Source organism: Pleurodeles waltl, chromosome 10 (genome assembly GCF_031143425.1).
Source record: "Pleurodeles waltl isolate 20211129_DDA chromosome 10, aPleWal1.hap1.20221129, whole genome shotgun sequence".
NCBI classification, from domain to species: Eukaryota; Metazoa; Chordata; class Amphibia; order Caudata; family Salamandridae; genus Pleurodeles; species Pleurodeles waltl.
The window spans coordinates 1,059,691,463-1,059,719,445 of NC_090449.1; the positions used below are offsets into that span (position 1 = coordinate 1,059,691,463).

The window sequence follows — 27,983 nt, forward strand, 5'->3', positions numbered from 1 at the left end:
GTCTGTTGTTGTTTTCCTGATTACTGTTGCAAGACATTTGCAGATGCTGCCTGGGTACCATAAGTTCGCTGCCATATTTCTTTGGTGGCAGATGGATTTAAGACCTGTAGTGTTCGATAAATGTAGGTTTACAACACATAACTTTACAGGATTTGTGTTGTATATAGCAGGTTTGAACATATTATCCTCGAATTAATCTGCATGGCATTTTCAGCTTATCCAGGGCCACTGCCAATATTTTAAGTAATGGCGAGGATATTGTGAGGGGGAGCTGCCACGGGCATGTTACTGAATAGGCACAAAGGCTTTTCGACAGAAGGTGTCGAATTAAACTTTGTCAGTTTGAGCGCTAGCAGCATCCTGAAAGTTCTACTAATTTATTGGCGTGTGGTTTCTGTTTGTGTTTTGCATTGCAGCCTTTTGATATTCAGTGCAATGCTCCATGTCTTTCTCTTCCCGTGTTGTGCTATAAAATGCAACCTCCAGGCGGTTCCACACACTTCCTTTCGAATGGATTAAACTAACTGTTGAACTCTCTCCTAGGGCTGTGATTAAAGTGTTCAGATGCGAACTTGCGCAACAGAAAATCAGTCATTTCAAATTTTGACTAATTCCTTAAAATCGCTTACAAACCATATCGAGATGTATTTTCCAGGACATGGATTTAACCCTTAAAAATTTCGAAGAGTTTTAATTACTTGTATTGGCATTGCTATGTAGCACTTGCTAGTAGAACTTTGGTATCTGGTAGCTATTTAAATGCCACATGATACTGATAAGCGGCTTATTTGTACTCTATAAACCCCAGAGGAACTTGGGGCTAAATAGACTACGACTAGATGGAATCTCTCACCTCAGTTTACAACCAGCGTCCAACAGTCAGCCCTAAACCAATATTAGCTGTTTGTAGGCTAGTGACTGTTTTTTAACCAGACATGAATGTCTCTACGAAACAGTGTAATGTTTTTTCTTTGTAAGATTACATGATAATGCACGTTTTACAGTGTTCCATGAAACCTTTCATTTCGTGTCATATCACAAACCAGCATTGATTCATTGTGACATCTAACTCTAGTTTTTAGGGTCGAGCCTGCGCTTGCCAGACTCTATAGTAGTTAGAAAAGGGCTTGGAGCTCATTCCATGTCATATCAGTGTCTTTCATTGGGTCGTGGGCTTGCCTTTTAAAATCTTCTTGATTTCATTAGTGGAAGGCATGTATACGTCATGCCTTTTTGGGGGTTAGCCCTCCTCGAGCGCAGCGACCAAGTACTGAAAACATACGAGGCTCACTGTTTTCCGTCCGGTGGTTTGTGGAGTACTTTTTATCTTTTTTCGCAGTGCGATCTCGCTTGGCAGAAGTCGAGCGCTTTGCATGACATCGACCCTGTAACATAGTTCAGTGGTTCCCAACCTGTGGTCCGGGGACACCTGGGGGTCCGCGAAGTCTTCTCAGGGGGGTCCGCGAGAGCCTAGAAAATTAAAAAATGTTAACAAATATTGACAAATTAGGTCCCCAGCTTCCAGTAATGACTCAGACGGGGGTCCCTGGATTCCCATGATGATTCAGTGGGGGTCCCTGGGTTCCATTAATGTTTAAGTGGGGGTCCACAGAAATAAAAAGGTTGGGAACCACTGACATAGTTAATTGCACTTTTGCCGGTTATGTAGATAATTGCACTTTTGCCAATAGGTTTCACTACGAGTGAACTGTAGCAGCGCGATCGCGCTCTTTTTTTCCATTTAATGTGGCAAGAAAAGTCCAGTTGGGAGTTTACAACTGCTAATAGCTCTAACTCAGAGAAATGCGAGACCCGTTGCATTGCAAATGCTTGTTTATTCTGTTGTCAGAATTCATTTTCTGTGAGACTGGAACTGAGAATGTTCTCTGCTTGTACCTGTAATATGAACTGAGTTAGATTGGTACCTGGTGGGGATGCATGCAGCTCATCACAGGCTAGTTAGTGCCCTAGTACCTCCCTTAGGGCCACATGTATCAACCTATTTTGCATTTGCAAACAGAGCAAATCAGTAAATTTGACAGTTTGCGAATGCAAATGGCCTTTCTAGATTTGTGAATGCCAATGGCAGTCCAGTTTTAGGGACTCGTAATTTTTTGCAATTTCCTGAAATAGCAACTCCAAATAAGGAATTACAATTTGTGATTCCCTGAATAGGAAATTGCAAATAAGGATTTCGTATTTGTGATTCCGTAAGCACATGTATTAAGCATTTCCTAAATCCGAAATGGGCATTTAGGAAATGCTATTACCATCGACTCCAAGTTGATAGTGACTATGTGCAATGATAAAAAATGCACCAAAAATGCATTTTTTAAAGTGCCTTGTAGAGCACACATGCCACTATGGCATGTGTGTGCTTCACACGTGCACCTCTTTTTTTGGGGGGTGCATCAAGGGGGGGGCCTTAGGCCCCTAGACACCCTTGGTTTTGCATTTCCTAATTTGTAATTTCCTGTTAGGAAATCGCAAATTAGGAAATGCAAAACCAATATGAAATCGCAATTTAGGAAATGCAAAACCATTTGCACCTATGGGCCTTGAGGCCCCACAGAAACAAATGGAGCAGCATTTCCTAATAGTGATTTCCTAATAGCGATTGCAACTCTGTAGAAATTACTATTTTCTTACATACTATTTTGCATTTCCGCAATAGCCATTTCTTAAAATTTGCTATTTAGGAAATGCAAAATGAAACTTTGACACAGCTGGCTCCTCGTCTGTTCTTCACAATAGCTAAATGCAAAACTGCTTGTTTCCCATTGTGATATATGACAATTATGAGTGAGATAGCAAAGAATACCAAACAAACATTTGCTGTATAGATTGTGGCCTGTGTACATTGAAAGTCTGGATGGCACAGTATCCAAAGATAGTGTTTACGAGGTGGGAAGCCCCTCTTTCAATTCCCTTTTGGGGCAGCCGTAGATCTTGGGAATCAGTGGAATAGTTCTGAATGAAAACAAAATGCAAGAGACCTTAAGAACCGCATCTTTCATCACTCCCTCTTTTTATATTTTAAACACTCTGTTACCACCTTGTGGGCAGTGTGCCAAACAGTGCCAGGGAGCGATATAGAGAGCTGAGAGATATATGATTGTTCCTCCTGTTTGTCTTTTTCCCCGTGTCCATCCTGCGCATGCTCTGTACTCGTGCCTCGTACTCGTGCCTCGTACTCATTGCTGTTTAATACAGCTGACGTCTCCTGTACTACTTTGTTAATTGCCTTTCAACTTCCAATCTGTGATCTGTTGGCAGTGGCTCACTGAGCGATCAGAGGGCAGCATTAAGTGTAACAGCTCGGCATTTTATCTTCACCTGTCTCCCAATCACTGTTTCACACACCTGCATTCTGATCCTGTGTTTTGGGGTGGGGAGGGTACACTGAGATCGGTGAGATCTCAAACCAGCCAGATATTACACACCCATAAACATGTAGCAGATTCTGCGAAAAAGGACCCAAGGCAAGCCGCCATTCTTGCGCTATAGAATAAACCATCCTCTAGCTGTATTTATTGCAACTAATAAACATGACAAGCCTTTTAGTTTCAATATATAGAGAATGTAATCATGATTATCATGATTACATGACATTTCCTAGCAAATACTCAAAAGGAGTGATGGTGGACCACCCCTGAGGTCCTTGTGGCCTCAGCTGATTCAATTGACTTGGACCTGGGATGGAACCCCATTGTTCTTTCCATGAACTGTCCTTTACAAGGCACTTGCCCTCCTGAGGACAGAAGGAGCTTGGGCCACCATAAGACCTCGTCCCACAAACAGACATGCCAGAGCCACCCCAATACAGGCATCTCCCCTGGCACCCATAAGGAGATGGGCCTTGGAAACTGAGCCATACTATAGTCACCCAGCGCAGTCACCATCCCCCCGATCCCCCCCGGACCGTGTACTGGAGTACCCTGTCCAGGTATGGACAATCGCTGTAGCAGACATCCTCAGCCTTCCATTAGAGGCCATAGTAGCCCTGCTCCGACAAGCTAAAGGCTCCACAAACTGTTCAGTCTTGAATTCGCCTGCACTTATGTTCTTGATGCCAAGGTTGTCTACCTGTTTTGTGGTCGAACATGACTCCTATCCTGTGACAAGCACTGATCAAAAATGTCACCTCACCCAGTAAACTTAATACAGGGACAGGAGGGCGGGGAAGAAAAGAACTCTGGTGCTGAAAGGGTAAGGGGCACGTGTTGCGATTGGTAGCCATGCCCTATATTTAAGCTGACCCGCCCTCCTGGCAACTGTCCCGGCGCCCTGCAGATTCTGATCATTAAATTAGTCCCAAAGTGTGTTTGTTTTAAGCGATGGATGGGCTACTTCTGCTGTAACGGGCATGTTAAATTCCTCAGCAGAGCTGTAGCAGGAGTTGAGCAAGTGTGGCACAGGTAGCCAGGAGAGCCAGTTTGTCAATTGTTCCTCATGAGAGGACATAGCTGTGTAGTGTGGTAAGAAAATCGATACAAGCAGGATACTAACGTGATGGTGGTTCTGGGAGAAGCCCTTGATTCTTCTCAGCTGGAGCGATGCTGGCCTCCTGGAAATGTAGGAAAATCAACCTGATCTGTTTTCAAGAATTATTAACTACACAGAGATGTGGCTGCCCCTCAATGAGAGCTACACAGTTGTGATTATGTTTTGGAAAATTTTGCTTAATGTACCTGTAGGTATGAAATCGTTATAGTGCATAATCTTTTCATTATTAATCCACCTATTTATGGTTCCTGTAGATGCTCTGTAACTTTAACCCCTTTGAATACGCTGCTTGAGAGAATTTGGCACTGGACGAGAAATGCAATATATTTATTTACAAAGCAGGGCTCTGTAGTTTGTCAAAGAAATCCTGATTTTTGCATAATTGTATCTGGATTCCAGAGGTTAGCTGTAAACCACGGATAGTGCTTTAATCCTTCATGCACGTGGGTGGCTGTCACCACTTCTCACCACGTGTTAATCTTCCCACGAGCAGCAGGCCATCTCCAGCCAGTAATCCCAGGAGTTCCCATAACTGATCCGTCTCCCCTGCTTTCAAATACCTCCCAGAGAATATGCGAGTTCCACGTTTATTTTATGTCCGATCAGTTGATCAGTAGCAGAGTTTGTTTACAGAGGTATGATTAAGAGTCATGGCATCTTCAAATAAAGAAATACTCCTGCAGTTTATTAGTCGTAGGCGTAACAACCCGCCTTTTGGGATTCTGGTGCTAGCTAAAAAAACTGGTCGGAATTTTAGATATTGATCCTCACAATGCATTTGAATAATCCTAAAACTGACTGAAGGGTGCAGCCCAGGACTTTTCATATTTCATTTGCAGGGACCCTTTATCTCGTGTTCTGTGTGACACAAGTATTTGCAACTTGTGAAAAATCAAGAGCAACACTACTTGCTGTGTGTGAACAGTATGAGGAGGAAACCAGATGATTACTTGTCGGCAGACACATTAATAAAAAATGAATGGTTATAGTTTAGAATAGTTTGTTAATTAGTTGATTTAAGTAGATCCAGCTTATATTTGTACGGTTTGCAGTTTCAGGGACATTTCACCCTTACAGAAGTATTTACAGGAACCATCACCCACATACCTGGATGTACTTCTGGATTTTTTTCATGCCACAAAATCTTCTGACATTGAACCTACCTCCCCCTCTCTAAAGGCCCCCAGAATCTGTGGGGACAGGAGTTGTACAAAGACTGCATCCTTAGTGCTGAGGGAGAACCTCACGTTTATTTTCTTGTAGCCAGACATCCTTCATCTCTTAGACGCTGGTAAAAAAAGATCCCTACTGAGTAGCTTTTCTAATTATTCTTTTATCAGAGTTTACTCCATTAAATTAAGATGGAGGCGAGTTTCAATTTACTAAAGCTTTTTACTCTAATCAGCAATGATTAATAAAAAAAACACTCTTTAATTAACGAAACACACTTGCAACAATAAAAGCTGAATGTTTTGTTGCACCTCTGCAGGAGAGTGCCTGGAGTTAAGAGTTAGTGATCCTGATAACTAATAAAGTCACAGGGAAAGGAAGCCTGTGTTTGTGTTCCTAACAGCATCAGCCTTACGAGAAGCTGTCGAAGTTCCCGGATCGAAAGAATCATTTATTTTCACATACTACCACATGGAGTATGAATATTTGCTCCCTATGCCGCATGTCTGTTTGAGTTTAATGGTCCTATGATGAGATGGCACCAACTATTATATGCTAATAGATATTTTCCTGTTGTATGCGTATACTGACATGAAATCAGTTTAGGTAGCAAAATTATTTTGAGGACTATGCGTGTGTGGCAATGATTGTTCTGTAATGTGCTTTAGGTAAAATGGTTGTAACACGTATCAGCCCGTAACACCAGCACCCGTTAGTCTTGCCAATAAAGCATTATTGCACCGCATTGCTTCTCTATTTGTCAGCGGCTCACCTTCCAAAACAACATTGACCATATAATAGAATATTAGAATGCACTGCAATTGGCTAGACTGCCACACCGCAAGGTGAAGTACACACGTACACAGGCCAAATAGACACCTCCCACACCTGGGGTGGGATGACATGTTTCAATACCTGCCTCCTCGCTCCAAGGAATCCACCCACAGGGATCACCCCACACCTGTACCACACCACTCCTAGCCCCTTGCTATCGTGGAATTCTGAGAGCCACAACCATGAGAAAGACCACCGTTTCAGATAGTCTGCTCAAAAGCTATTTTGACACGGTGCACTAGAGAAGAAACAAAGTAACATGCCCACATTTCTAGAACAGGTGTAGGGAGAATTTTAGTTACACACCTTCTTTACTCTCTTTTGTCTCAGCTCACATCATCACATACCCATGTTGTGTACTTCAAGAAACTAAACTGTTAACCCACCTTTTTTCTACTATTTTGTCAAGGTCACTAACTAGGACAAGCTTAAAAGCTTAGACACTTTCTTGATGTCAGGATATCTCTGGATTCTTAGGAGGGCAGTGCGGCCCATACACCATGTTACAGTAGTTCTACCAGGAGAACATTAGTACTTTCATAAATACATTCCAATGCTTTGTCTGGAGGAGCAAAAGGACCCTTTTTAACTTTTGAACTGAAAGTGCCACTTTTTCATAATGTCAACTTCTAATGTTTAAAGAGAAGTCGTGGATGAGCCACCCATAAATGTTTTCACTTTGTATCCTGGAATCTGCTTTTTCACAATCGCGAGGCCACGGGAATGGAGATTTCACGTTTGGTGTCTCTCCCTCCCGACCCCTCCGGTAATTAGAATCTTTGTTCATGCTTTATTAAAGTTTGGAAAGTTTTTCCTAATCCCGTAGCCATCTCACAGGCAATCCAGTATTGAGTTTCAGTATTACTCGGAGCTCTCCAGTTGGAAAAGTATCTGATCTAGTCACCATTCACACACATTTGAATAGGCAGATCATAGAGGACAGTTAGCTCTACCAGAGGCCACAAATAGAGGGATGTTAAAACAGCAAGGTGATTCTAAGGACCACTGGGGGATGCCCCAAGAAATGGGGTTAGCGGCTGGCGTGCAGTAACTCACTCTGAACAGTTGGGTACAGTCTTTTGATGTCTGTGGAAAAGGTATTACTTCATTCTGACATTTCCTCACAATGCAGTTTCATCAGTCTGTTTTCGTGAAGCTGGTGGTCTCCATTATGAGGGTTCATCGGAATGATGGAATACCCATTCCCTCAAAATATATTTTATCCATAAGCCATAGGAAGAGGGGGATCTACAGAGGGTGGGGTTTATTCATGAAGGGATACTCGTCAAGATTTTCACACTGCCAGTTCCTCACACCTTACAAAGGTTCACCCTCTTTTAATGGTATTGAGGGATTACCTTTCAGGTGCCAACGAATATCCACCTGTTTCTTGGACAGCACTGGCACTCTTTTTCTGTGCCTCCCCCCTTCACCTCTGCCAACAGTATTGTTTTTTTGCCTTCATTTTGTTTATTCATGTATTTCTCCAGTCTGGACCTCAACTACCGCTAGTACTGACGATAGCCTTCTGCACCAGATTCAGCACATCAACCAAGTGATTGTGGCTAGAAACAGACCATATTCATTAAATAATAGAAAGTGAATCCTTAACTCTATACCCCGCCTTCTCCCCACCATTTGTGTTTTTTATTGCATAACAACCGTGCAATCATAATTTGTGCAATTGTGTTAGACACCTTAGACATAAGCTTGGGCATAACTGCACTTCAGTCACCAACTAACTGCTTATTTGCTTTGTCTTTGTGTGGTTTTGAATTATGTAATACGTACTGCAAAATAGACTTTTGTGGTTACCTTACCAAACAACAGGTTTGGAAATTATAGAAACGAACCTCCTTAAAGCAATGTTTGAGAAATCCACATTTATTGTGCATAAGTGATATACAGTCATTTATATAGCGAAATGCATCAATGCCATTCCAAATTGTCATAGACATATGACCAGACATGTAGTCTTCCATTGGGCAGATAATTCAAATTGAACACTTTTAGCAAAATATAAATTATTTATTTTATAACATTTTGGACAAGAATCATTTGACAAAATATAGTGCAAAATAAGGTAAAATGAGATTTTGGGAACTGCTGAATTCGTCAGCTACAGCAGTTCGTACAGTTTATTTGAAAAACATATAAGTACAATAAGGGAACAGTGTCAGAGCCTTCTTTTATTTTTTAGTATTTCCTTGCTGAGCTTAAATTAACGGAGGAAATTTGAGATCATACGCAGGCAAATAAGTGATCTTCCAATATCTGTATTAAAAAAGGTAGGGAAAGACTGTTTATACATAAAAAATAGCATGGACCCTTGCTAGGATAGTTCCTCTATCAGAGTAACTCAACTCAGAGATAGTTTTGTTTTGGACACCATGGACCATAAAAGCACAGATATTAAAAAATAAATAATTAAAACCCTACATTTAACATAAGATAGCACAATTCATATAAACAAAAACGAAAAAAACCTTGATTTTACAGTATAGGTTAAATAGCCAGCATACCATCACATAACATTATCAGATCCTTCTGCGAAGTTTCCACATTGCCCCCAGAAATTTAGCCACTGAGACAAGTGAGGGGCTGGGATCTGATCTCAAAATTCATAGGGCCACACAGTGATTACATATGCCCACCCGTCACCAGGTAGGCGCTAGCCAAAAGCTCCGTAGGAGAGCATAGGTTGGGCAGGCAAAAATAAAAAATGAGCAACACTTTCCGCTGAGAGTGTGCAGGTTGGACAAAGATCGTTGGACCCAGTAGACCACCTTGTAGTAAAGGATCTCAGCGGTAGACAACCCACTTGAAATTGAAGTGTGACGTCCGATCTAAAAGGAAAGTAACCAGGTCCCAAAACAGCTCATATGTGCTCACAGGCTTGAAGTAAAAGAAAATCAGAAGACAGCCTGGAGGAGGCAGCCTTCCTGAAATAATTTGCTGCTACAGTTTCCCAGTAGAGGGACTTCAGTGCTTTCCTGGATGGGAAAGATGAAGAGGCGCGTGGTCCAATAGATCTGGCAGGACAAGGAGATATAGTGATTTTTTTGATGTTCAAAAGCCATGTTACTCTGTGGAATTGGTTTGCCTCATGATATTCCTTAGTGCAAATGCATAGTGGGCTAGTTCAGGTGTGATCCACTGTCACCTGCAGAACACTAAGGGGCTTAGCCTGGCTTTGTCCACAAAAGTTTAAATTCCCATGTCATGGCGAAGCAGGAGCAAAGTGATAATGGGGGGAACAGAAGCAAGGCTATGAATACATTTATTCTTGCCCTAATAATTGAGTCTACGTTGGAAAAAGTCCACAATTCTGCCCCATAGAGGGCAAAGGCCAAAGTCCTAGCCTTATAGATATGAAGCACTGGGGACATTTGTCTGGTGTAAGAAGAGGAATATACTTTATAAAGAGCACCCATTATTTGTCTGAGCATCAGAGCAGCTTTGTCGGATGAGGTTTCCAGGACATGCTTTTAGAGAGCATAATACCAAGATAGGTAAAACAATCCACTATCTCTAGACGAACACCCCCCAAGACAACACGTTTCTTGAATGATCTATGTGGATTGAACTACGTCAGTTTGGGTTTGTTTGTATTGATCTCCAGACCCCTAGCGAGGCAGAACTCTTTAAAACGATGGAGAAGCTTCTGTAACCCACTTGGGGTCTTGGAGATCAACAAGGTGTCGTCCGCATATAGGAGAATAGGAATTTTAGATCAGGCCAGTGGAGGGGCATCAGCTTCAACTGATGATAAAAAAGAAACAATGTCATTAATATACAATGAGAAGTGTAGGGGCCAAGGTGGAGCACTGGCGTATGCCATGCAGCACTGGAATTTTATCAGTCAGTTTGCCCTGGTTCCCCCCTCTGATTTGTACAAAATGTTCCTTGTGGAGGCGTCTAACCGGTGACAGAAGGTTTGTGCGGCATCTTCATATTGTGCAAAGCCTGTCTGAGTGTGGAACGTGGTACCAGATCAAAGGCAGATCTGAGATTTATTTATGCAACATACAAGGAGCCCTAGCCAATGGTAACAATATGCCAGTATATCAGGAGGAAGCAGAAAACCTGGTTGATAGTGGAGACCTTTGTCCAAAAGCCCCCTTGGTAGGGCCTAAGGATATCTTCATCAGTCATTCAGTCCTATTTTTTAGCCAGCGAACATCAGGAAAATACTTTTTGTTTAAGTCGTTTAGGCTAATAGGTCTGTAATTACTAGGAAGGGATCGCCTTTTTTATGTATAGGAATGACAATTGCACCTTTCCCCAATTTATGAATTCCTGCCCCTGCTGCGATAAAATTAGCAATAATTAAGAAGTAACGGTTGCACAGGTTTATGTCAGATAGAAAAACGTCAGCAGGGACACCATCCGGCCCTGCTGCACTTCCACATGCAGCAGCTGGAAGGGATTCAGTCACATCCAAGATGTAAAGAAAGGCATTAAAGAAAATGAGCAGGATGGCAGCATCATAGGACCGGTAGGATTTTTTGTCGCAGCATCTGAATAAAGGTCAGAAAACTAATCGACCCAGACTGATGGAGCGACATTATTTGCAGGTACAGTTGGGACTATAGCTCTATTATGCACTTGTAGCTGCCAAAACAGAATGGTATCTTTGTTCAAACAGGCATCAGAGTAACACATATTTGTTATTGCTAGCTTTCAGAAACACGTATGTGAAAGGTGGAAGGACTTGTGTGCTCTTGAGAGCTAGCAACTGTAAATGTACATTCTCCCTCCTGTCTGGAAAGGAAGCAATTTGTGTATAATCTAAGACGGAGCGGTAGCATCAGTTGTAAGCACTGCAAGGTTAAAGAGTTAAGTATGGCCCATCAATTGATCTGTTGTCTAGGTCATCGTCTGTGCCCTCATTGTACTCTAGATTGAGTGTCCTGATCCACCTGGGACCACTTGCTTCAGTCTATCATCCTTCGCAGAACCCATTTGCTTTAAACATTTAGGCTTCTTCCTTCTCGTATTCTTGGCAGTCATTGTTAGATCTAAGCTGTACCGTCTCTCCGTAACAACCAGTGCTTAATTTGAGCTGGTAGTTTCAGGTGCTCGACACCAGCACTTAAATGTAAACATCAGCACTTATAACAGTCTGCCACGTGGTGGTGCTGTTTGTGTAATGTAGAGATGACCATAAGAACAGCAGTTTTTTTTAGTTCAATATACTTAAAAATGCCTAATACCTGCCACCGAATCCCTTCTTCTAGCTTTGGGGGCCTGGGATAGTCTGAATTGTCTCACTTGTAAGAGTATAATGGTTAGTAGTTTGCAGCACTAGAGGGGGCAGTGGGTGGTGGCAGCTACAGTGGCCTCCTGACGAGGACCCTGGCACTTATTTGTTTTCTTTTTTGGAAACTAAGCACTGATAATTGCACAAGGAGTCTCCTATAGGGGTTAGTTGAACTTGATGCCTGTACCTTCTTTGCTTCAGTAAATGGTGAGTCGTGACTCGATCCTCCAGTCACAGTGTGATGCATTCCCTGTTTAGTGCATGTAACTAGAAACTTGACCAACACCTAGGGAGGACAGTAGCTTTGGGGTGTTACACCCTCCCAATGGATTTTTAGATAAATAACTGGGTGCAAATGCTTTCAGTCGGGTATGGTGGTGTCTGTCGGATTTCACCAGTAATTTTTACATATACACATAAAAAACTCGCACACACTGTACCTCTTTCTTTTAAGTCTTCAAAATGTTGGTTATTTTACAAAGTATTCTGTTTTCTCTTACTTAGTACCCCTATCAATCCTCATTCCTCTCCCTCTCCACTGCCCCTTAGGTCCCGTCTTGTGCGCCCTTCTTGCTGTATAATGTATTTTAACATTATGTGCCTGTGTGATTGTTGGAATATCTAAAGCTCATCCCTCACCTCCCCCCCCCCCCCTTCAATCTTACTGACCAAGGTACGCCTCTGCATCTAGGACAGACCTTCAGTTCACGGAGTAACTTGTCTTCAGGGATGTCATTCCCTGTTTAGTGCAAGTAACTGGACAATTGCCCCTCACCTAGGTCAGACCTCCAGTTCACTGAGTAACTCGCCTTCTGACACAGTGATGTCATTCCCTGTTTAGTGCAAGTAACTGGTCACCTGGCTCCCACCTAGGACAGACTTTCTGTTCAATGAGTAACTCGTCTTAAGTGATGTCATTCTCTGTTCAGTGCAAGTAACTGGACACCTCTCTCCCATCTAGGACAGACCTTCAGTTCAATGAGTAACTCATCTTCAGTGATGTCATTCCCTGTTTAGTGCAAGTAACTGGACACCTGGCTCCCACCTAGGACTGACCTCCAGTTCACTGAGTAACTCGTCTTCAGTGATGTCATTCCCTGTTTAGTGCAAGTAACTAGACATCTAGCTCCCACCTAGGACAGCCCTTCAGTTTACTGAGTAGCTCGTCTTCTGACACAGTGATGTAATTCCCTGTTTAGTGCAAGTAACTGTTCACTTGCCTCCCACCTAGGACAGCCCTTCAGTTTACTGAGTAACTCGTCTTCAGTGATGTCATTCCCTGTTTAGTGCAAGTAACTGTTCACTTGTCTCCCACCTAGGGCAGACCTTCAGTTCTCTGAGTAACCCGTCTTCAGTGATGTTTAGTGCAGATAACTGGACACCCGGCACCCATCTAGGAGAGACCTCAGTAACTGGTCTTCAGTGATGTATCATTCCCTGTTTAGTGCAGGTAACTGGACACCTGGCTCCCACCTAGGAGAGACCTCAGTAACTGGTCTTCAGTGATGTATCATTCCCTGTTTAGTGCAGGTAACTGGACACCTGGCTCCCACCTAGGAGAGACCTCAGTAACTGGTCTTCAGTGATGTATCATTCCCTGTTTAGTGCAAGTAACTGTTCACTTGCCTCCCACCTAGGGCAGACCTTCAGTTCTCTGAGTAACCCGCCTTCAGTGATGTTTAGTGCAGATAACTGGACACCCGGCACCCATCTAGGAGAGACCTCAGTAACTGGTCTTCAGTGATGTATCATTCCCTGTTTAGTGCAGGTAACTGGACACCTGGCTCCCACCTAGGGCAGCCCTTCAGTTCAATGAGTAACTCATCTTCAGTGATGTATCATTCCCTGTTTAGTGCAGGTAACTGGACACCTGGCTCCCACCTAGGAGAGACCTCAGTAACTGGTCTTCAGTGATGTATCATTCCCTGTTTAGTGCAAGTAACTGGACACCCGGCACCCATCTAGGAGAGACCTCAGTAACTGGTCTTCAGTGATGTCATTCCCTGTTTAGTGCAAGTAACTGTTCACTTGCCTCCCACCTAGGGCAGACCTTCAGTTCTCTGAGTAACCCGCCTTCAGTGATGTTTAGTGCAGATAACTGGACACCCGGCACCCATCTAGGAGAGACCTCAGTAACTGGTCTTCAGTGATGTATCATTCCCTGTTTAGTGCAGGTAAGTGGACACCTGGCTCCCACCTAGGGCAGCCCTTCAGCTCACTCAATAACTCGTATTCTGGCGGCTTTCCTCGGCCAGCCCAGGCTGGGTTATGTACTGAGGGGACTTAGCTAGCATGCCCGCATGGGTGGGTGGGTGAAGTGTGGGACCTGCTCCCACGGAGGGAAGGAACAATTCTAAAACGTGGCACTTTAGGGAGCTCTGAATCCGAATGTACCCACAGAATCTCACGCACAGGAGCAGTAAGAACAGATTAAAGAGCCCATCGCCTTTGAAAGGCTTCCACTCGTTTAAAATGGCGTCGCCCGGTTTCCCTATCGTTAGCGCGCACATTAGGCAGCTCTATAAGCGTAGCCGCGCGTTCAAAGCCTCCTTTTACGCGGATGAAAGAACAGACGCTGGGCAGCCTACCAGCGCCCATGCCCAGGAGCCAGCTCCTGCAGCCACGCAGGCTGTCAGAGCCAGCTACACACATATTCCAAACAAGGAGGCGGAACGTGTTTCAAGGGATTTCTCTCTGTGTTTTATGATGAATGTTTTCTTTCAATTATATGACCAGATGATGCATCGATTAATAGTAATGATTTGCATATAGAGATGTATATGTTTTAATGTTCTGATATTACATATTAAATTAAATAAGATTTTATAGCTTTACCGTTTCTCTTTGAATGTTTATATGGAACATACAATGGAATGAAAATGTATTGCACAATAAAGATTGGCGAAATGCGGACACTGAGAGTAGAGTTTTGCAATATTTCTTTCTGTTACTAATGATTAACGTTTATGCTTTGATAATGATCGAGAACATAAAAGGGTATAGATTTCTGGTTATAATATTCATTGTTGTCCCATTTTCTTCTATTTGAACACTTTCTTTTCAGTTGGTTGTTATCACACTAACTTTGGGTGTGAATCCCCCCCCCCACCTTGGAAGAGGGTGACAAGCTGAAGGGCCCTGATGAGATTCAAACCTGTGCAGCAGAGCCCTGAAGCGCATGCATCAGTTCACTGCGCCTCTATGGCACAGTACAAAATATTAGGTAGAAAATTGGTTTCAGCTCAGAAACAAACATAGCAATACCGGTTTATTACAATTAAAAAGCATTACTAATTGAGGCTGCCGGGTTTTCGTTTTTCGCTTGGTGTTGGTAAGTACTGTTTGTGGGGTGCGCGATGGGTGACTGGAGGAAGCCACTCTCTTTTCATTGCTTTGAACTTAAATGATGTAGTACCGTATTTTGAGTCCAGACCGTGATGCCTGTTCGATCACTGTTCAATACTGTGATGCCTTTGTTTTTAAGGGGTGGCTCTGTGAACTGCTGCGTTGGAAAGAAGACCCTTCTCCAGAAAACAGGACTCTGTGGGAGAATCTTTCAATGATCCGAAGGTTTCTCAGTCTCCCTCAGTCAGAGCGAGACTCCATCTATGAGCAAGAAAGCAACGGGATTCATCACCATGGCGACAGGCCTCCCCTCATGATCCATGTTCCAGCAGAACAGATCCAGGTGAGTGTGCCTTAGCCAATCACTGCCTCCTTTCAGGCCACTGTCCTCTCTCTAGAGGTAGGCAGGATTCAACCACCAGTAAACAAATCAATGATGACATCGCCCTCTTTAAGAGTCAGATGTAACCCCCTCAAGGTAGGTGAAGTCCCTTTCTGTTATCAGCTCATTGGGAACTTGGCGGATGTTTCATCTGCCAGCCTCCGACTCCCTGCCTCACGTCTCTGAAGGCAGAACAACAACCGACAGCACTTCTGAAGCGGGAAACCTAAAGGTTGGTGAACAGAGTAACTCACACTTTCTGGAGGATGCCCTTTGCAGTCCACCTCTAGAAAAGCCCCTTAATCTGTGGTGGGCGGATAACTATAGACTGTTTGCATTTGTTGTCCTGCAAGTAACACCTAACCAGCTTCAAGAAAATACCCATTACCCATCATGGGGTCCTCCTCGTTCCAATCCTAACAAATGAGGAAGACGATTGGGACCAGAAGGACCCCTAATCTGGGTATTTAAGATTACCGGGAAGTAACGGAACATTAACCACAAACCAAATGCCCACAAATGAAAAATAGGATAATATTTCTTACAGACAAGAACTAAACTACTTTTCATGTAAGCTAAAGCAAACTGAAGCACGATTCTCTCTCACATACTCACATACCCTTAGATAAGAGTAAGCAAGTGGGCAAGTGCCATGTTTGTTGCAACACATGAGCACATGGCAGGACCTCAAACACCTCACCCAACTCTTCCCACATGCATCATACTACTACCACCAATTTGTACATGCAAGTCTGCCTGTAGTCTCTCTGGGCAGCTAAGAGTGCCACACCAGGGGCAGATGCACGCTGCAATAGTGGCAGATAACATAACTCCAGTAACTTCTGCTTGTATCTGTTTTTCATGAATTACTACTGAAAAAGTAGACAGAATTTTTTTTTAAATACTAAGAGAAGACATACTGTTAGGTCCACTCTCTTCCATCAAACCTGTTATTCCATATGGTTATGCTTCGAATACATGCCACAGAGCTAAAAACAAGACCCATGCACATAGTGATAAATAAACAACAGCTTGTATTTTATGTAGCACTTCTTACCACACTTCTGCCGTTTTAAATACTGTATTTAACCAATGTTATTATTGCCTAGTTTATGGTGCTCAGTATACAGACTTTGGTAGGCTAGAATGCTGAATCTGACATGCCGAGATTTAAACTTATGACCTGTAGATTACTTGTTATGGCAGCAGTTAGTACACTAACATGTGCCTGCCAATCTCTAGAATTATACTCCAACTCCACACAACAGTTTACCACTGGACATCTGCAGCAGTCATGTTTAAAATAATCCCATGGTTACCAAGAGGCGCAGAGAGGAGGGAACCATTTCCAGGTTATTTTTCCAGAGGGTCTTGGGTTGCATTCCGAAAGCAATACAGAGGGAATTGAAAGGCTTCCTTCTCCACAGAAAAGTCCTTGTGTGCCTCTGGCATAAGCCACTAGTGAACTCTCCAGCTCCTTATGGACCTTCTGAGCTGCTGCAGCTCTCAGTGCAAGGAGTGAGCCAAAGGAGTTCTAGTAATACCGCTGTACCCATAGTTTCATCCAGAGCCACTGAGACCCATTTCCTGCCTTGTTATGGTTATGTTAAGTGGAAGTTGTTAGGCCTATGCAAACCAGTGTTTCAAGGCGCTGAAAAGAAGACCAAACACAGCAGCTGATTGAATCTTGTGACCAGTTGAACTTGTAAGTTCTGAGCACAGATCAAAGATTGAAGTTCCGTATATAAGCAGCGGTGAGGTTCAGTGATACGTCATCAGACTGGTCTGGATGTGGAACGAAGAGTCTTCTGTTAAAGAGAGTGATTGCAATTTGAATAAGCTGCAGGCATCTAAATATATTCTCAGGGACAGCAAGGTAAGTAGCTTTACCACAATCCAATCTGGATTGGACTCAGCAGCGGTCAGTCCTTAAAGGCGGAGGGTCTATGCGCCACACCTTTTGCACATAAAGATTGTCAGGCTGAGCAAAGGTGAGCCTGACAGATAGTCTTTATTTTCAGGTCAGGCAGCCAGGAGCTAGATATGCACTAAATGTGCAGACTCCTGGCTGTGTGAGGTGAACTTTGCTGGGCTGAGGAGATCACAGCTCCTGTGGGCATGACCCTCCTCAGCTCGTCAAAGGTCCACGAGGACCTCCCCCTCGTGATGAGAGGAGCGTTAATGTTAGCCTTGTACCTGGGTGCTTCAGTTTTAAGCCCTGCAGTGTGCATGGCCAAATGTTTATCACTGACACCTTGTCACAGAATGGGTAGAGTGAGTTGTCTCTGTGACTTCATCCAACTCTGTGGCGAGGGTGGACTGCTGCCTCCCCTCATTGGCTGGGGAGGTCAGCCAATGAGGGGAGACAGCAGTCCCAACCCTCCGAGGCTTCCCTCCCCGGGAGCTGCAGCGGTAAGTTTTGTGTTTCTAGTGAATGTTTGGTGCATGCGTGTATGTATAAATGCATGTGTATTTGTGAGTGAGTGAGTTGTGAATGGGTGTTTGTGTGTGCCTGCATGTGAATGTATGGGTGTAAGTGAGTGTGCATGTCACATACATGTAAAGTCTGGTGCCAGTAAAAATGGATGTGAGCAATTGGATGCATATAGGTGTAAAATCAGTGTGAAGGAAATCAGCAAGGAAATACAGAGGAAGGTAAGTGGGTTTATTTTAGATAAGGAAAGGAATGATCTCCGAGACTTTACACGTCTCAGTGCTCCACCTAGCCAGACTTGGTGACCTAGTCACCAAAACGAAAGAGAAAGTACAGGTTTAGATTTAGACTTGATCTGACTGAGCAGAAGTTTGAATTTTTTAAAGTCTCCAACATTCCCAGTATTGTGCCTGGGAAGCCGCGCCAGGAACTCCAGCTGGATCCTGTTCCTGCTGTTCATAGTTCTATATAGCATACAAATCCCCACAGGGGGAAGTGAGACTCCTACATGCATTTTGTTTCTCTCCACAGGGAAAATCTTTTCTTCTCATGGAGAAATTGCTTCTCCCACTGGTCCACTCCCCTTCCCATCCTAAACATCCAGCCAAGAGCTGGACTACATCTCTGACTATTTCCAGGGTGGAAATGGGGCGTATCAGATTTTGGGAATGCCTTCAAACATAGGCTCGAAGGCAGCCTACATCTTGAAATGGCCATTCCCACCTGCACTCGTGGCTGTGAAATCCACAGTAATATATGTATTTGCATCTGTCAGGAGTCCTTTGAAGTGAATTCCTGGCATATGTATAAAGATGTATTTTCAGCAGTAAGCTTATGTTTACCTGCCAAAAATACCTTTGTGAATAGGCCCCGTACGTTTTATTTATCCAGATCATTTTTGCGAAACTGCAAATGGGCAGTGCATGAAGGCCAGGTAAGCTGAACCAAATTGCTTTCATGGAACATTATAGAAGTAGTACATTTAGAGACAGTCTGTTTGAAGTAACACCATAAAAGTAGCTGGGAAAGATGGGAGATCACAGCTTTCATTAGTCTGCTCATATGTAGTAAAGGCTTCTTGTGTGAGCTTTCTTTTCCCATCCCCTACCCCCATGTCTTAGCCGCTTCTGCCTTCCAATGAATATTTTGACATTATTTACCAAAACTATTTGGTAGAGCATAAAACATTTCTTTTCACCAGACTCTTGGCAAGACAGGAAAATAAACTACAGAAGGCATATGTTTGCAACGAGTGTTGCAGATCACATGCTGTACCATAGCTTTCTTTCTACTGTTGGACTGATAATATTCTAAGACTTCATTTTCAGGGATTACACTTAATCGTTTAGCCAGACACGTAATTCATCACATAATGCATCACCATGCAAGCTTCACTGGATATTTTCCTTCAACTGGTTCAGAACTAAAATTTGGTGCCTCGACTTTGAAGCTGCACTGTGGACAGAAAAAAATGTTTTTGTTTTTTTTACTTGGCAACAAACACTAGACAATTCTGAAGTATATCAACAGCTTCTGCAGCGCATCAGACTCTGGCTACAAAAAATGTAAAACCATGCACCTATAACTGCTGAATCCAGAAGAGTTTATACTCAGATTCCAGGTTGTTTAAGAAGATTTATTGGGCGTGAGTTGAATGGAAATTAGGTTATTTTTAGCCCTCAGTGACACACGAAGTTGGCACAACCCAACCAGCATCAGGTATGGAATCTGTGCTTGAAAGTGTTTTTGCCTTGAGCAGTTCAAGTGTAAATGCACTGTCTCTAGATGTCATCATCATATGTGGGCTTACTGCGCAACCAAGAAGTCGGAAGTCCACATGAACATAGCTTCCAGCCATATGTAGACAAGGACTCCTGTGGTCTTTCTGGGGTAAGAAACCAGAAGGATATCACTGTGGATTTCTCTTCCCCTGTAAAGCAGATTTGATCTGTGGCTCCTCTGCTAGAGGATGTGTTCTCCATAGCAGGGAATACACCTACACAAAAAGTCACTGGCTGTCCAGTCCAGCCCAACTCCATTGGATTCCGGTATTACAGACCCAGTCTGCATTAGAGTAGAATAATAATTCAAGTGATATCCTTTTTGTTACTATACATGTATTAATATGTGCAGATAGACAGTTTATAGGTACTTTTTTCTGACAGAACGCCATTAATGAGCTTTAAACCTATTGTAGAAGACATTTGAGCTAATAGTATGATGGTCAGTTTTGCTCTCTTGCAAGCTGTTTCTATTTAAACGGTCTATAATGCCATGACCTGGTTCTCAAGCTACTCCTTCCTAAAACATTATTGACTAGTCAGGGAAGAGATTACAGTACTAAATATGTTGTAAAACAGTGCTGCAGACCATTGTACTGTGGGGTTGATTAATCCTTTGGCTTCTCCTGTGGATTGATATGGGTTGACTTTAAAAAAGGAATCTACAGAAGCGGTTATCACTTAGAAAAAGTTACTTTTTTAAAGATTTTTTTTCTGATAAATACAAATTTCACACAGACTCCTTAAATCCTTCCAATTAGGCCCTGGAGGAGTTTGTGATTATTTTTTCCTTTGGGCTCCATCATTCATGTCTTCTGTGGGAGCTCAGAAAAACTTGGTTGGAAATTAACTCACCAGTGCTTGTGCACCATATACATGGCCTGCTATTCCATTGATACATTGGTTTGTAAAGATTCAAGTGGGCATTTCCCAGCACTGTCAACTTGATAAGGCTGAAAAATTTCCAGATCCAGTCTAGTGCCTTGGGAAGAAGTTCATCTAAGGAATCTGCAGTAAGAAAAGGTCACATGCTTGTAGTCCTAGTTCTGCATTGTAGGAATCTCCATGGAAGTTATAAATGCTTGGATAATCCCTGCTGCATGCATAAAACCTGGAACACTTTTTTCTATAGTTTTCTTCCATGGAAACAGCATAATGGAATGTCTTTGTCAATGATTTTACATACAGAGCTGTGAAATGGAAGCCTAACTGAGCCCTCATTTCTTTATCGCTGTTCACATTAACACTCCAGATTATCCAAATAGAACTGCATTGCAGCATTCCGAGAAACCCCTTTTCAGCAAAGTCGATGAATGTAAAAATGTAGACTGTTGGGCTTACATTGAATACAGCGAACAAAGAAGCCTGCCTCTTCAAGAACCTTGGAGGTATCTTTTTCCAGAATGCAGTGTTCTGGCAGTTGCCTCGCAGATCCAGTTATTTCTTCACAGTGTATGTGTGTGAATATATATATATATATATAGAGAGAGAGAGAATAGTATGCTTATATGTACATAATTAAACTCGCAGGGCCTGATTCACACATGTGATTAAGTGTACACTTTTGAGTTAGTTTACAACTTTTCGCTATTCACAAACTGCACTTTTGTAGTAACTTATACTTTGTAGTAGTCCAGCACTACTGGCCAACCGCTGTACCTCAATACCCTCCCATGGAAAATAATGGAGGGCAGGGACTTATCACAAAAGTTTAAGTTTCTACAAAAGTGCAGTTTATGACTAGCACTTTGTAGTACATTTTGTAGTACTACAAGACATACTACTGAGTGCAGTTTGTGAATCAGGCTCCCAGTATTATTGGAAGCTGGGAAGGAGTGTGGGTCATTTATGACTTTAATGGATATTTCTATGATGCAGAACCAAGACTACAGATACATAATACTTTCTTCTACATCATAGGATGTTTGATAGTCATAAACCTGTGACTAGAGTAGCAAGCTAAGTAGTCATGGTAGTGACTGATATACCACATGCATAAAAATAATAGGGGCATACAGTGAGTTTAGAAACAAAAAAAGGACTCCTTTTTAAAAAGATTGCTAAGAGTTTCCTGTCCTCCTGTGGCATCTGCTTGGGTATCATGCCCTAGACAATAGTGTCTATTGAATGTTTGGACCAATATAAATATTGCAGCTCTACAATTTTCTGCAATAGGCACATTTCTTATCCATGCTGTGGTAGCCACTTTCCCTCTTGTGGAGTGAACTCCTGGTAGTGACTTGTTTGAAAGCTGGCAACATATATTCTCTTTAGGTTTGTCCAGATAAAACTGTAGAATCCTCCTAATATCTAACCTAATGAGTGGAGAGCCCTCTCTGTTAATATAGACTAGTTAGGGAAGAAAGGTGACAAGGCAATAGTCTGATTGATGTTGAAATCAACACTACTTTCGTTAAGAATGCAGGATGAGTTCTTAGAACAGAATTTTGAAATGAAAAACAGTAAATGCTTCTCTTGCTAACAAAGCTTGTAATTCACTGACTCCTGTAGCTGAGGAGACAGCAATTAAAAGGGCAGTTCTCCATGAGAGTTGCTGCAGTGTTGGTCTATGAATAGGCTTGAAAGTAGAGCTTATGGGTTTTGAAAGTATGGAGGAGATGGCTTTTTCACTGATGAAAAAACTTTAAGTACCTCCAGAAAATCTTAATGACTGAAATCTTTTAATGAATTACAACTTTATATATGCTGTTATAGTAGCTAGGTTGACTTTTATAGATGAGATTTCTAACTTTGATTAGGCTAAATACAGCGACTAAGGTAGCAGTTCTTCTCCTTGGTATGAAACAGGATTGTGGCCTTTGCTGTGGTGCCATATGCTGAATTTCTTCCATTTTAGTGGGTGGACATTTTGCTTCTTTAAGTTTTCTTGAGGAAGATTTAGATACCAGAATAGTCTGGCCTTAGGAACCATGCAGCCAAATTCAAGAACTCCAGACTCTGTTGTTGGACCTGACCTTGAAGCATGGTCAGTGTAGCTGGTCTGGAAGGGAGTCAGTCTCCTGTGGCATAGGAGTGACTGATTTAGAAGGTCCGGGTACCACTACAGCCTTGGCCAGTCTGAAGCTATCAGTGAATCTCCTATGATGCAGAACGTCTGCATACACCACAAGGTTATCAAAAGTAAGTAACCAGTACTTTCATTAGTTGCTCTAAAAAGGTACTGTTAAGGCTGTACAGTAATCCGAATTAAAGTACTGTTACAGCGTTACAGCTGTACAATAATCTGAATTGTATGTTGAGAAATGATGCACCATGCCATTGTAAATGTCATTATAATAAACTAACTGTAGTGTACTTGTATGTGCCTATAATTTAAACAAGCCTTGTATTTAGAGAGAAGACGACACCCTTCATAGCTAATGTGTTTGTGTTTGATTTTGCATTACAGCAGCAGCAACATCAGCAGCAGCAACATCATCAGCAGCAGCAACAGCAGCAGCAACAACAGCATCACCAGCACCACCAGCAGCAACCACAGCAACAACAATCAGGCCCTAGACTACCCCCAAGGCAATCAACAACAGCATCGCCAGCTGAATCGGAGGATGAGAATCGCCAGAAACCTCGTCCCCGAACAAAGATTTCTGTGGAAGCCCTGGGAATACTCCAGAGCTTCATACAAGATGTTGGTCTGTACCCAGACGAAGAAGCAATCCATACTCTCTCTGCTCAACTTGACTTGCCCAAATACACCATTATCAAGTTCTTTCAGAACCAGCGATACTATGTTAAGCACCATGGGAAATTGAAAGACAATTCAGGCTTGGAGGTGGACGTTGCAGAGTACAAAGAGGAGGAGTTGTTGAAGGACCTGGAGTTAAGTGCCCAAGACAAATGTACTAATACGCTTTTTTCAGTAAAACTCGAGGATGAATTAACAAGAGACGGCAACAAAGAGATTACTGCTAATATGGAAGGGTGATCTAAAAGTATTATTACGATTTTATTTCAAATCCTCCACTGGTGTTACTTACACATAAGAATCCATCCTATGCACTGTCAGTAATCATTTATACTTGGTTTGGCCAATGAATCTTCAGAAACCTGCACACTAAAATGTGTGATAAGAAGAGAAAACACAGACTTGCACTAAATGTTCCAACCTATTTATGAACTTTTGTCCTGCTATGGACGAAGCATTTGGGATGGATTGATGTTACTGTGTGCTCACTGGAAAAGCCATGGCATACACAAAAAGCATGCTTTTGTTCCAGTGAATTTGATTCTACAACCACAAAGAAGCATTACAACTAATGTGATTTTTCCTTTTTTATTTGTATTATTACCTTAACCCTCCACACCTGATTGTTGGAAGCTCACGAAATTATAAAGTAAAGTCTGTTACTTTTGCTCTGTCATATGTTACAGAACAACTATAGACTGTGGAATTAAGTTATAACAGATGACATGCCAACAAATGCCTTGTATGATATGGCACTGCCGTAATTTCGGTTTGTTTTTAGCTTTCTTTTGGAAAACAAAGTCACTGTAAACTTTATTTCACTCTCATTGTTAGGTAGTGTTTTTAGGAGAATGAAATGGAATTGTTCAACACAATTTAGTTCATCTATTTATTTATTTTGACCTCCTGCATCATCATGTTGTAATTATTTTGGAGGTGATGTTTTGTTTCAAGTAATATTTTGCTTCTCATTGTTCTCAAAGTTTTTTTTTAATATTTATAAATGTATTTTGATGGGCAGTAAAAACAAAGTGTCTTAAAAGTTTTAAATAGAGAAAATGTGCTTTACAGAGTTGCCTATAAAAAGTGCTCTATGTTATCAAAGCAATTCATACTGTCAGCTTCACTCCTATTGTTGTATGCAATTTTTACTATCATGCAAATAAGCTTAGGTAAATAAAACAAATAGATCACCTTAGAAACTTATGCAATTAATGTGAAAATAATTGATGTTTGCAATGTGTCTTCCCTTGGTTTACAATCAATTTGAAAGCTAACATCTGTATAAATTTTCTGTACAAAGGTGCGTTTTCTTTTTTATGAGTTTCTTGCTATGAAAACACCAGTTATTTTTTTACGACTGGTTGTTTCTATAAGTGTATCACAATTTTCTTTACACAGAAGATGTTCTGACTAGGAGTGGGTATTGACTGTAATTACACAATTAAATTGTTTGTATGGTATGATTAGGCACAGTGTTGTCTTTTTATCTATCTTTTAAATATATTAGAAAAATAACGTGCTTCAATATTTCACATACAAGTATTCACTGCTGGATAGCATATGCAACCAATAGGAAAGGTTGTGGTCAAATCTATTGACATTTGTGTACCTTCTATGAAGAGAAAGAAAGAATGAAAGACTAATACACAACATGATAAATGCACAGTGGAAAGGCAGCTTTGTTGGAACTACTGGTTCAAAATAAGGCGTTTTTTTGTTCATAGATCAAAAAAGATCCACTAGATGCGTTCAAGGTTTCCTCTCTTAGCAGTTCTGAAAAAGTTATCATTTGATGAATAAAACAGTTTACATTCATGTACAAACAAGAAATACCATACGAAATGAAACTGCTGTAGCTTACTCTCTTTGGTTCAGCATGATTTAATGCCAACATAAATATTTGAGTGCAATGTAACTTTGCCTTGCAAATTAGTTCGTTTTTAGTTCTTGGCTACAGCTTTAGCTGGCTGTTGGTCAGGTTTACACTTTCCACTATACTTAGAGTGGACGTTGCATTAGCCTAGTGCTCGTGTTTTGATGCTTTTGTTGTCTGTCTCAGTTGTCTCCTCTTAAGTCAGGTCTTGACTCCCTGTTAATGATTTCTCACGTCCAAAAGCATATTTTTGTCAGTAGTCTGTAATATGGACCCCGTGCCTCCTTTGAAGTGGAGTACATGTCCTTATTGTAAACAAACATTACACAAAAATCTCTGGGGGAAACAAGGAGATCGGGAAAGGAAGAAGCACTAGGGTGACCTAGTGCTGACTAAGGCGGACTTCAGAAAACATTCCTGTTCTCTCTGTATTTGTCCACAACCCATAGCAAGGCACAATAGATATCGGGTGCATCACAACATATAAAATGTTGTGCATCTTGTTGTACTCATCACTATAGAATGCGGGTGAGGAAGTCACCCATAGAGTGAGTAAATTCGTATGGCAGGATCAGACGAGATGTAGATGCGAATGCGCCAATTATTGGTAAACAGGATTGGTAGCGACAGGCTACTCAAGTGTGGTTGTGAAAAGACACTCATATGGCATGAATGGGAACCAAAATAATAAAGGTGCACAAGGAGTGTGAGCCAAGTGCAAACAGGTGCAACAACGAAGAAACCCAACAAAATGCACAGTTGCGGGCAAAGAGATCTGGGTAGCACACTTCCCAATCTAACCTGAAAGTACTACTCTCTGCCATCTTGAATTTGGGAAGGATATATACTCCAGTTTAGCCATAGGTACCAGGAAGGAATGGGGAGGATGCCAACCCTCTGCTGACATTTTTCAACGTGTTTGTAATGCATTATGGTTCCACATGTCATTTTCGCATATTGTCTGTACCTAGGTGTTGCAATGTTTTTCCGGTGATGAAGACAAAAATACTTTGTTTTAACCCTGTTAATTTTGGTCTTGCAGTGGTATGATTATTTGACTTTTATTTTTATTGTATCTTTCCACATCTGGTGTTTCTTGCATTCAGAGAACTACATTCTTCTTTTAATTTACAAAGTCCATTGGGGGTGCATGTTCTTTTTTGCTCTCTCCCATTTGCTGTTTCCCCATAGCTTCATCCTCTCTCTTGCTCTCCCTGTTGCTTTCCACACTTCACCATCAACTCCCCACTAAACTATAAACAAATCTTACATTCTTTACCTCTACCTACCCTGAACAATGAAAAGAGCCTGTCCTCCTTTACCCATCCCTGAAGCCTAAAAATACCGTTACCTCCCTTGTCCTCTACCCACCCTTGAATGCTAAAAAAGCCCTTACTTTCCTTTATCTCTGCATTTCCTTGAACCCTAAAAATCCCTAGTACCTTTACCTCTGACCACCCCTGAAACCTAAAAGTCACTTATCTCCTTTTACCTCTACCTCCACTAAACCCTAAAAAACTTTCCTTACCTTCTGCGTTGTAAAGGCATATGCTGTAAAGGTTCTTGCATTGTAGAGACTTGTAATGCTATGTTGTAACAGATGCATTGTAATGGTGACATACGGCAGCTGTTTTGTGTGGTTCCAGAATTTTCAAAATGTTACTTTGCTTCCAGGGGATCCTCATCAATAGTCATAAACACTGAATATTGCTTCCCATGTGTGGGGACCCCAGAGCATATATAAGTACACATGTATATGTATCAAATGTACATGCAAAAGTAATATTCAAGTATATAATTTTAATACATATATACATACATGTGTAAGCAATAATGCAGCCTATGTTGAGAAACAGGCTAAAAATGCTTTATTTTTTGTGAAGTTTTTCTTTAAACTCTTCAGTTAGAGGTAGAGCCTTTCTTCAATCAAAGAAGAGAGCATAGAAAGTATAAACAATTCACTGTAGAAAGAAAAAACTACATTGAATATAAATTAGCATTATTAGCCAATAGGCTGCATCCAAGTTAACATAACAGAAGCCAAAAAACTGGCACCGTGCCTTTTAAGGCTCTGAACACCTCTAGCATCCCACCAGAGGGAGAGTGAGGTGACAGTTGGGTCAGTTCTTTTTTCCGGCTCCTTCTGTTAGGATCCTGGAGCATTGAGCTCTCATTTTTCTGAGTTTTGTACCAGATAAAACTTCTAAAAACACAGCTTTCTTTATTTTACTCAACTTCTTTTCTCATTTCCTGAGTAAAGGTAAGATTTTTCTCTGAGGAAAATGCCTTCCGTTTTTGTAAAATGCCCTGCTTGTGGCAAAAAGCAGGCTCAGACTGACCCACACTCAGTCTACATAGTGTTCTTGGCACAAAGCCACTGGTCTGAGATCTGCAAACACTGCCAGAACCTGTCAAAAAGAACTTTGAAAGACAGAAAGAATTTGTCTCCATGGCTTACATGAAAGGGAGAAAATGTCATCATCTCTTCATAAGAAGGTCTCCAGAGAAAAAGTTTCTTCTGATAAGCCGCGAGCAAGATCTACCGCAGCAGGTAGGAAGATTCCTGTTTGTTCTCCTTCAGCGTCATCACCGCCGTCATCGTCGCATCAACGTCCTCAACCGACGTCCAGGAGTACACCTCCATCAACGGCGACACACATGACGTCAAGGGACCTGACGTCAAAGAAAC

General features: G+C 41.9%; 1 protein-coding gene across 4 annotated transcripts in view; it reads left to right on the plus strand.

Moving 5' to 3' along the window:
- SATB1 (SATB homeobox 1) overlaps positions 1-24,887 on the plus strand; it is a 354,299-nt gene extending 329,412 nt beyond the window's left edge. For all 4 annotated transcript variants that reach the window (XM_069212071.1, XM_069212072.1, XM_069212073.1 and 1 more), the window contains 2 exons: positions 15,258-15,461; positions 23,125-24,887. In XM_069212071.1, coding sequence (XP_069068172.1) covers positions 15,258-15,461; positions 23,125-23,658 — 738 coding nt within the window. In that variant the 3' untranslated portion in view covers positions 23,659-24,887. The remainder of the gene's footprint in view (positions 1-15,257; positions 15,462-23,124) is intronic.
- The last annotated feature ends 3,096 nt before the right edge of the window (positions 24,888-27,983 follow it).